Genomic DNA, 11192 nt, shown 5'->3' with positions numbered 1-11192 from the left:
TTTCCTTAAGGTTTTAAACAGAATCATTAAAAACTTTTCCCTCTGTTTTCATTACACGTCTAAAACATCATGTGCATAAAAAGTTGTACCATCAGAGTTTGAAAAAAAAAAAGTAATTGAAAGTGTCGACACTCAAACCTTTGTATCCTAAAAAATGAAAACAATTCCAAAAACAATAGTGACTCTTGAATGGAGGCTAATGTGAGATGAATGGAGAGGAAATGGGCCAAGCTGCAGGAGGTCATTAATGAAAAAAAACAAACTTTAAAGAATCACAGTGGCTTTAGTCTCTGCTTCCTCATCTTGCTCCTTTAGAGGAAAACGCTGAGATGGGGGTAATTATAAACTGCTGAGCTAAAACTGAGTACTTAATGGTAACATGGGTAGTTTTGGTGGGTGTCTATTCCCCCTCTTTTTGCTGCTCTAAGTCTCTGACCTCCCTCCACCCAAACACTTACCCCCCTCTGTGATTTCCCATGGGTTTCCAATTGATTCAATTAAGTGAACACTCCAACACCGTATGATTGCAAGATTGTTTTTTTTTCTGCCAAGCGAAAACCAGCCAGGCAGCTGCATCAAGAAAATGCCCATCAATACACGGACATTTTTAAAAAGTTAAACACAAAATGTAAAATAGTTGTTAATTCAGTTGAAAATCTTCATCTCTAAGCTGTAGAAGAAATCCCACTGGAAACATCAAAGGATCAAAAATCAAATCTTAGAGAAAAAAAAGTGAATGAGGGGAGAGAAAGAGGGGAGGATCAGAAAAGTAAAGTGGTGAAAAGGAGGGAGGAGCAGCCCGTCACCATCAGAAGTTGTTCTGCACCATAATTCAGCTTTGTTTTCTCTACAAAAAAGTCTCCAACATGCGCGCCTACAGCATAACATTCGGCGAAGAGAAATGAGGCAAACACAACATCGCAAAAGACGCTTTGCATTCTTTGGCTTTTGTACTTGTGGGACTTGTGAAAGCGCAACGGACACAAAATAGGGAACAAAGGGAGCAGTGTGGATGAAGGCACTATCTCTGACATCCCCAGCACTTTGAACAACTTGTCAGCGCAGACACTGAAGCAACTGCATTCTGTCACATTTGTGTACAAACCCCTTGAAAGGGCTTGCTGACCTGCCCATATCCCTTTATTGGGGTTCAAATGGCAAGAGGCATTCATTGTGTCTGGGAGAGTTCATTAAATTCATTGGTTTGACCTGTTATTTCTAGGCCAAAAGTCTGCTGATTTGGAAAAATGTGAGTCAGCCATACGTAATAGCCTACTGACCTCCGCAGGGTAACAAACCCTTTTGAAGAACATTTCAAGGCCTTCACATGAATAGGGTCAAAGGGAACGTTTGAGACATAACTATAGCAGAACCAATGGATTCACATCAAAAGGAAATTTGAAATCATCCAAAGATATTTAGACCTCTAATGGTTTGTCTAATAATAATTCTGAGCACAGCACGATTTCTAATTATTTTTCATTTATGAGGAGTGAGTGCAAGGACTGGGGCAACTTTGACGTTAAACAGCACAATTTGAAAATTCATTAGCGAACAAATGCTTTGTATACTGGAACGAACGGCAAAGTCGGTAGAAGTCAAAAAGTTCAGGGAAAAGTGCGCTTGACCATTTTAGTTCCCATAGCGTCGTCACATTTAGATGTAAATGGGCTCATTACTGAGGCCAGGCTGCCAAGTTAGCATCTATTTCTCATTTGTTTTTTTGTCAAAATAGGCAAAGGCCCCTTTTTCCTTTTAGCTATATATGACATTGAGTGAGAAAAATGCCAAAAGCCCCAGGCTCGTGATTAAATTATATGATCTGTACAAGTCTTCAATATGAAACAATACTATTTAATATTCACTGGAGGAAACTGTAAATTCTTATGGATTTTTCTCATTGTTTTTCCAGTGATGCGTCAGCATTAGTATACAAAACTAATCACAATGCTAAAAATAAAAGCTACACAAACCAGGGATTTTTGGATTGAACGGTATCAAAATTTGCAACCTCTAGTTAGTAAAGGGCAAAAGATGATGTACAGTAATTTTCAGAGGCTCTATGATAACATTTAGGTATATTGAATTTTTACCTGTATGTAAATTTGTTCATCATTTCATTCACACACACTCATACAAGCTTATTGTTGACAGGGAGGTTGAGCATGTCATTAGTCTTATGGGGTTTTTGGCACTTCTATATCTTCCTCTGTTTGATTTTTGGTCCACGTGTATTTCTTTTTACCTTTAACTGCCACGTTCAGAAAATGCATCATAGCTCACTTCATCCACACATTCATGCAAAAGATAAATCTAAATAACCACTTATTTTCATTTTTAATAGTTTATAAATAAATAGGTTATTCATCGCTGGTTATTCATCCATTCAAAACATTCCAAGGATCTGTTTTTGTCATAATTAGCAGTAATTCATAACTGCACCAGTCGCTGGCACTCACAGTGTGGCTGTCAGCGAGACGCTCTGTGTGGCCAGCTGTGTAGAGACAGACATAGCTTTGACGATGCACCTAGCAACAGCACTTGACCTGGACTCAACCAGATCAGAGAGGCTCTACATGTCTGACTGAGGGATCGATGCAGCAAGCAGATTCACCGTCAGGGAAGAGCCAAACTTTTTAACATGTCATCAACACATCCGCTGGTTTGCTGCTCATTCTAGAAACACTTTAGATTTGTATTTTTAGACCTATGTGTTCATACCTTCTGTATATTTTTATGTTCATCCCAATATTGATTCACTGTGAGGTTTTCAATTTGCTGGATGCACCTCTGTAAGTTAGTTTTTCCTGTGCCCCCTATGTGTTTCTGTGTCATCTCCTGTGTTAAGTCACTTTTTTCTTTGTGGTTTACTTTTTCCTGTCAAGTTCCTGTATCTTAGTTTCTGTATCAGTGTGCTTGTCACTTCCTGCTTTACTTTGACAGTCATTTGTCCTGTGATCTTCATGTTCAGCCTTGTTCCTGTCTCGTTAGTTAGATTACGTTCAGCTGTGTTCCCTCCTGTGGTGTGTTACCTCGTTTGTCAATAGCTGTGTCCCAAAACGTAGGCCGCATCCTCGCACTTCCGGCCTTCTCTGTCTTCGAAGAACCTGGCCTTCGCGGTCTACGTGGGCCGGGTCCTTCGAAGACCGAGAAGGACAGAAGTGCGAGGCTGTGAAATGGGACAGTCTAGCCTTCAGATTTGCGTCACCGCTGTCTCGGTGAAGTTTAATAAACTCAGCCGTCTGCTCCTTGCTATCTAAAATATAACAGGACACTGGCGTAAATTCTCGACCGTCTCAAACTTCTGTTTATTCAGTTTTCTGTTTGACGTTTATTCAGCTGTGTGAAAATCCTGGAGAAACCCCCCCAGAGGATTAATAAAGTTTTATTTAATCCAATCTAATAAGTTTGATCTCAGCCAAACCGATTTATTCCGCAACAAGTAAAACACCGAAAAAAGCCAAACAAGTTATCCGAGTGACTTATATATCATGTTTAACCTGAGTAGCGAAAGAGCGGGGGTCTGAAAATGACGAAGCCGGGAGTCCGCTGCTCTCGCCGGTTCGAGTGACCATTGAACCCCCCGGCTAGCTATCGAGCGGGTGGGTAACAGACGTCTCCGAAAACGTCGGAGCACTTTTGCAAATATGCGTGTCTTGATAAACCAAGCAGATATTTGAAGTTTACACGGCTACTTTCTCGCCTGAAAATATTATTTTGTGACCCGGCTGCCATTGTTGGAAACTGGAATTGGCTGGGCCGCGCTATGAATTCTGGGATATGGTGGGACACGAAGGAAACACCCGACCCATCCTTCAAATTCGGGGAAATGAAGGACGCATTTGTCGGCCGCATTTGAAGGAGTTGACGAATTGGGACAGCCTTCGTCGCCTGGCTGTGACGTAATCGGCCTTCAAATGCGGCCTCCGAAGGATGCAGCCTACGCTTTGGGACACAGCTCTTGTGTGTATTAATGTCTGCGTCTTCCTCTGTCCTGTGTTGCAATCTCCATCATTCCCGTGCTGTGTGTGCTGCCTGTTTGTCTAGTTTTCCTGTGCCTCATAGTTTAGTTTTGTATTTTTGGCATTCCAGCAATAAAGCTGCTTTTAAGTTAAGTTTTCTGAGAGTCTGCACTTTTGGGTCCAATCGACTCTTCCCTTTTCACACCGCCTCATTTGACACAAATATATATTTTAAAATTCTCAGCAGATTTAATTGTGAATATTAAATATATTAGCGAGCAACCCAGACATTCAGGCTCAGCTTGTGGTCAAATGTCAGACATTTATCCTGCAATTTGTGAACCTAGTTACAGTAATAAAAAATAACTAAGTGACAAAGATTCTGCTCATGTTACTGATGATTAGAGAGTGTAGTTGAGTATTTCAAGCAATCAGAAAACATTTGAAAATTACAGAAAAATGAATTAAGAAGGGAGGGACAACAAGTTATACACGATTTTAAAGGTTTTGTTAAAACATTAAAAATGCTATATATTTACTTGGGACTTTGCTAACAGCTAGGACAGCAAGATAAGAAGGCAATGCTTCATATCAGGATGCAGTGATTTCTGATCAGTTATCAGCCAATAATGAGGTTACATTTAGACCACAAATGCCACAGTCTACTCCAAATACATCTTCACCGCTTGGCTGATCTCATCATCATTTGACTTGTTTATATTTTTTACTTCACTTGCCTTAATCATCAGTCCTCTTCATCTTTAGAGAGATCTGAAGCTACAATAAAAAGTGTTGTGCATGGTTTACACAAATCTAAGCTTTGATTTGTGCTGAAACAAAAGGGTTGTGTACTTGTACTTGTTTACAGATGAAAACTGATTGAGAGGGAATATTGTGGCAGAGCATTTGGATTGAATGTTTCTGGAAATGTTACATTCATATCAATAAAAGTGGTCCAAGTTATACATATCAGTGTTGGGCCAAAGACGAAACTCCAAAGAAAACCTGACGTATTCCACTATTTTCAGAATGGAAACAAGAATGGAATAATCAGTTTTAATCACATTTCGACACATTTCTGATCTTCTGAATATGATTCCTTTAAAAATCAGTTTTACAAAAAGGCAAACCATAATGCATATGTTTTGTAATGTACTGATTTGTAAAATGTTGCTGGTTTGCCTGATCTCCTCTCCTGATGCAGCAACATTGAAACAGGGAATGTAAAAAAAGTTCATAGACATGGTATTTTGAGTTTTTCTCATCAGTAAAAAGGCAACCAGATGTCAACAAATGTACAAACCCGACTCAAGGAGAAAACATTCATTTTTGAGACTATAAAAATTTCAACAAAAAAAACAACATTTTTTAAGAACTGTACATCAGAAGTGTTGAAAATGTAAGTCTCACTTAGCAGTTTCTTGAAACTGTTAAAGCTTAAATTTGATCTGTTTAATTGTGAGGCCAAGCTGAGTTAAGTTGTGATTATACATTTTCGAATTTTTCCTCAAATCAAAATAATCACTGACATGCCCCTAAAAAAAGGTATTTATCTATCTATCTATCTATCTATCTATCTATCTATCTATCTATCTATCTATCTATCTATCTATCTATCTATCTGAAATTTTCATTACAGATCTGTTTGAATGTTGAAAACCCATAAAAACATGACACTTACATTTTCAACAGAATATTTAACACAAAACTTCTCTGGTCTGCTCAAGTCCCAATTCACCTGTAGAGCCTTATATCTGTCACATTATGGTACCTTGACTGACAGCTTCTCTTTGTCCGTCTCCCTCTCTCTTAAGGATTCATTAGTCCCTATAGACTCCAGCAGCCTAAACATATTGCACCATTCAGCTGGTACTTACGTGTCATCTGTTATCTATTGGACTGGTGTTTCTGGTGAGCATATGAATGATAATCAGGCCTTTGTGCGTCCATAGAGGTGCAGCAGGATCTGCAGCCTGTGATGTTGCCTCAGGGGGAGATTAGGAGGGGCAGCCGGCCCTCTGTGTCACGTCGACAGTCACAGCGCCCATCCGCGGCTGGGCCAAACCCCACTGGGACCTTAAATCCTGTTACACTGTCAGCTAAAACCATCATTTGTATTAGAGATGTGTGGGTGTTTAAGTGTGTGTACATATTAAGTGAGGGAGGGATAGTGTCTTAAACTATGAATTATTCATACCAAAAAGAAAAGGAGATATTGACTACATCTCCATAAACAGACTGCTCTCTTTATGTCATCAGGCACGAGATCTTTGGGTATAATTGCGTAAAAGCCCCTGAAAATGTGCTTCTCCAACAGCACAGCAGGCACTGGTCAGTGTTATCATCAGGGATGAATTTGAGTGATGGCAATTGTTCCAACTTAATATCTTATAAATAATTTACTATTTCAGGGGTATGGCTTCCCCTCCCCATCAAACATTAATGTTAAGAAGCTTTACCAACCCACAGCTGCTAGTTACTGAACGCATGAAGCTATGCTGAATTAGTCCGGCTCACTGGTTTGTTACAAAACATTAAATAAATTAACAGAAAAAGAAAAGTGCATGTGGATGTGGAGGTGATGATGCATAAACCATATAAGTGCCTACAGGTGTATTAATGTGAGCAGGCTATTTTCCCTCGATTACTTATCTCAGTAACAAGTGATTATGGAGGATGAGATTCTTTGCACTTCTGGCCCGCGCCTCCAGAGGGAGGTCAAAACTATTTGTCAGTCTCCAGTTGGGATTGCAAATTAGGATAAGCCTCCCCTGCGAGAGGACCCATGAAACCTCTATTCCTATCCACGGGATGACTGCTGCACATAATTTGAAAATTAGGGCCTCTGATAACATCTTTATGTTGAGCAATGCGTCAAGCTGCCACCGCGTAGGCTGCATATCTGAGAAAGCTTGATATGAGGCATAATTCTTTTCAAATCTGAAGCGATTAGAGGCCTGAATTGAAAAAGAGAGAGACGCGTTTTACCCCTCCTTTTTCATCATCATCATCATCATCATCATCATCATCATCATCATCATCATTATTATTATTATTATTATTACTATTATTATTTTATTTTAGGGGGGCTTTAGCGCACAAGCTGGCAAGCTCTCGGTGAGTGTTTTGAGGTATGATGAAAACAAGTCATTAACGTATTAACTAATTAGGAATCGTAATAACAGCGGCAGATTCGTATTTACAGGTTTCAGAGATTGCAGCAAGATTGACAGACTAGTGGCTCATTCCGGGCAGGAAATGAAAGGATGGACTAATGCAAAAAATAAATAAATCTGAAAATGGCTCTCGCGCATATAACAGGTTTTTGTCCTAATGACGAGATCTCGTTAAAGGATTTAACTGCTCCTAATTTGTAACTACTTTAATGGCGCCACCTAATTACAGGTCTTGTTTTTTTTATTTTTTATGGAAGATTAGCGGTGTGAAGCTGAGCGCATTAAGCCTCTTTTATGAGGAGAGAACAGATAGCATCACACCGTCATGTGGCTGTGTTGTGTGGAGCTGAAGGACTAATTCCCTGGACGTGACAATTTATGGCAAATGATGCTTAAAGCATAACACGTAAACAATAAAGCGACAACGAGGAGCCTTTCTTACATTAAAAAAAAGATGGCCTTCGTGTCAAGTATAGGAACATCAGAAGGAAAGAAAAAGAGGGGAAAACAAGCGTCGAGTTTCGCCTTTTATGTCACGTCTAGTCGTACTTTAACGTTGTGTGCTTAGGAAAGAAGCAGCTCTGCAGAAGAAGAATCGCATTCCACTATTTACTCACATATTACGGCTCCAAGTCTCTTTGAAGGTCTTGTTCAGAAAGCCTTAAAGTGAAAGAAAATGTTTTCCTATTACTTAATTCAATCAGAGCGCGAGGCGGGGGCTTCACGCACCGCGCACTGGGCTCCTCTATGACAGAGTCGCCTTTGTTGGGTCTATCCGCCGCTGTCACACACTTTAATTCGACTCTCTTTCTCTCTCATTGAAAACCCTCCACAATGACATTCAATAAGGGCCGCGGAGTGAAAACCTGGTTATTTTTACATATTCTTTCCCCCGACTCGGCAGGGGCCCGAGCAAAGGAATTAATCACTGCTCTTTAACAGCACTGGCTTCAGGCAATGACTTGTCCCTTTTTTTGTGCCCAGAAATGACACATTAACCCTAAAATGGATATGCATAAACTTTACATTCAGCTGTTGCGTTTATGTTTTTTTCTTATTCTTTCTGCACTGTCAGTAAAGTAGACACACGGACCTGCCGGGATGCAGACGCAAATAATGAGGAAAAAAGAAAGAAAGAAAAGACGTAGGTTTTGGAATCATGGGTGTTTTCTGGTGTTAATTAAAAAAAAGAAAAACTTTAACAATACTTGGCGGCTTTGCCTTGACAGCTCCACCAAATATAGACGCGATTAACTTTTGATTTTTAAAAGCAACTGCGGGGAAATCGCTCTCTAATTTACCTGCTGGATTGAAATATTTGAATAAATGTAAATGTGTGCCAGCGACTCTCCACCTCTACCTCTCGCCCCGGGACACGCAGACCTACTTTAGACTTTAACTCAGACACACTGGTTAATGTCTAAGACAAAACTTGAATGCACGCCGGCTCTCCAAATGTGACAGAAACGTTTTCTCTCGCAAATTTAAGCTCGTCTCTATGATAAAATGAGAATGATGATAAAAGGGAGAATGGGCTGTGCCGCCTCTTGCGGCGTGGGTGGGGCTGACAAGAATAGACTACATTATGCAGTTCATTTAGTTAACAAGTGAAATAATGGGGAAGCGTGCAGTGGGAATGCCGAGAGAAAGGCACAAAACCCTATTGAGAGCTCTTGGCCGCTTACAGCGTAACCGTCACATGGCCGAACCGAGTCCACGGCAGCTATTTAAGGAGAGGCTGTGCGCCTTCAGCACCACTTCGCTGTCCACAGTCCCGGAGAGAGCACGCTGACGCAACCAAACGAGCACGAACGACTTCAACTTTCGAGCACGCCGAGCAACAAGTTTGCAAATATGCCGAGATCTTTTCTCGTGGATTCCTTGATTTTAAGGGAGGCCAACGACAAAGGGAACGAGAACAACCCACCTTTATTCCCGTACGCTGTGCACTCGCCGCATCACGCGCACGGGCTGCCAGGCTCCTGCCACTCGAGGAAAGCCGGGCTTTTGTGCTTCTGCCCGCTGTGCATGACCGCCTCCCAGCTCCATCCATCTCCACCGACGCTGCCGCTTCTCAAAGCATCGTTTCCTCCCTTCAGCTCACAGTACTGCCACTCGGCTCTGTCGAGGCAACACTCTTCATCCAACAGCGTCAACCTCAGCCACGGACCGGGGATATACCAGGCTGCCTACTCGGTCCCAGACCCTCGACAGTTCCACTGCATCTCCATCGGTGAGTAGAGGCTGTTTTAACTACTGATCGAGTTCAGAAAACGCTTTATTAAATTTGTTTCCACAATTTCCCCCCCCCGTGGCTCACAGTTTATGTTTGTTTTCTCAGAAAACAGTAACGGCAAACTTCAGAGCAGCAAGCGCATGCGCACCGCCTTCACCAGCACGCAACTTTTGGAGCTGGAGCGAGAGTTCACCTCCAACATGTACCTCTCCAGACTGAGGCGCATTGAGATCGCCACGTACCTGAACTTGTCCGAGAAGCAGGTGAAAATCTGGTTCCAGAACCGCAGAGTGAAGCACAAAAAGGAGGGAAAGAGCAGCGGCCAAAGGACTGGATCGCATAACTGCAAATGCTCGTCCCTGTCAACTGCCAGATGCTCGGAGGAAGAGGATGATGACATTCCCATATCTCCTTCCTCGTCCGAAAAGGAAGATGTGGACCTGTCCGTCTCCCCCTGAACGCCCCCCTCTTTGATCCCCCCTTTCTGAAAGATTTTGCTCCTGATGATTTTGAATACAGCCAAAAACAAACAGACTGTTCCACTTGTGTTCAGTCGACTGTACATAGACAGAGAATATTTTAAAATCAGGGGACTGCCCTGAATTATTGTATAGCTGTATACATGTTGTACGTTTTGTATGTAGTTTTTTCTGAAAACAGTCACTTGTTGTTGCCAATCCGATGAATATGGTAGGCATATTTGTAAAGATACCCCCCCCCCCCCCCCGCCCAAAAAAAAAACAAAAAAACCCAAACAAACAATAGCAACATTGTTAATGAGTATTTTGGGGAAGACAGTATTTTGTACTATACTTGGTAAATACTGGTTAGATTCATTCTATGTGGATGGAACTGTGACTTAAAATATGGAAAGCTGGAGAGAAATCCGCCGACACCACTCTGAAATTATATCCTCAGTGTAATTGAAAAAAAAAATATTTATTTATTTAAAAATGTTCATACTTAAATAAAATATTTCTGAGCGGTAGACTGCGTTGTCTTGTGGGTTATTATTTTATGTTTTTTTGCGCACCACTGAATGCGCACGGGGACAAACATTCTGTATTCTGTTTTCCGGCTGAAAATATTAGTTTGGGTATTAATTTAAAAGGAAAAAGCCAAAAAGGTACAATTACAAATATTCGAAATTGTATCTAGTATCCTTTATTTAAACTAAGAAATAAGATATAGGGACATTCACATATTAAAACTTTGGATAGCTGCGCTTACGTGAAAACGTTCGCTTTGCTCGGCTTTTCAGAACTTAGACTGTTTCTGTGCAAATTAAACACGCATATTTTAAAATTCCCTCACGAAACGTTAAAGCTGCTGGTTGCAGGGTGTGTTGGTGCTTTGGGGAGATTTTAAAGGTGCTTAACAGAGTTAATTTTCCCCCACAGAAACCCAAAACAAATTTGGTGTTACTATTTCCCCCCGTGAGATTCCCAGACTGCCCTGCGTCGTACACACAAATAAAATGTTCTTTTGCATCGAAGAAGCGCGTTGGATATTACGTGCCTAAGAAGGAGTAAATTAAGTACTTCATGATCTTTATCACTCAGAAGCGATAAATGCATTATCGTGGACACCTCTTACGCGCTTTCCCTGGGGGGCACTCGACCCAGCTATAGCTGCCTGGCCCTTCTGAGCTTCCCCCCCCCAAAGTTTCATCCCAGCTGAAACGATCTGTCTCGTGTGACCGAGTAAATAATCACTGTGGGTGTATAATGGTGCATCAGGAATGCGCATAACTTAAGATATCGATCTAACATGAAAATAAATGAGAAAAGGACGCAGTTTAGTGTCCGTGACCCAGAT

The 11192-nt window shown here is 41.2% G+C and overlaps 1 protein-coding gene across 1 annotated transcript; it reads left to right on the top strand.

Moving 5' to 3' along the window:
* The first annotated feature begins 7638 nt into the window (after nucleotides 1-7638).
* Nucleotides 7639-10351, top strand: gsx1 (GS homeobox 1). The gene is made up of 2 exons (XM_086307459.1): nucleotides 7639-9371; nucleotides 9480-10351. The coding sequence occupies exons 1-2, from the start codon at nucleotides 8993-8995 to the stop codon at nucleotides 9830-9832; spliced, it is 732 nt and encodes a 243-aa protein (XP_086163585.1). The 5' UTR covers nucleotides 7639-8992; the 3' UTR covers nucleotides 9833-10351.
* The last annotated feature ends 841 nt before the right edge of the window (nucleotides 10352-11192 follow it).

This window comes from Aulonocara sp. 'chitande type north' Nkhata Bay, linkage group LG10, assembly GCF_057382095.1.
Source record: "Aulonocara sp. 'chitande type north' Nkhata Bay isolate Kocher_YH1m ecotype deep benthic linkage group LG10, A_spYH_male_GT1.1, whole genome shotgun sequence".
In the NCBI taxonomy this organism is placed as follows: domain Eukaryota; kingdom Metazoa; phylum Chordata; class Actinopteri; order Cichliformes; family Cichlidae; genus Aulonocara; species Aulonocara sp. 'chitande type north' Nkhata Bay.
This window is presented reverse-complemented; position numbering and strand designations above follow the sequence as displayed.

What these genes read in the sequence shown, in the direction of transcription:
- gsx1 (XM_086307459.1), top strand. Translation starts at nt 8,993, where the DNA reads ATGCCGAGATCTTTTCTCGTGGATTCCTTGATTTTAAGGGAGGCCAAC. An exon ending in GTTCCACTGCATCTCCATCG is followed by an intron (nt 9,372 to 9,479) that starts GTGAGTAGAGGC and finishes TTGTTTTCTCAG; the next exon opens with AAAACAGTAACGGCAAACTT.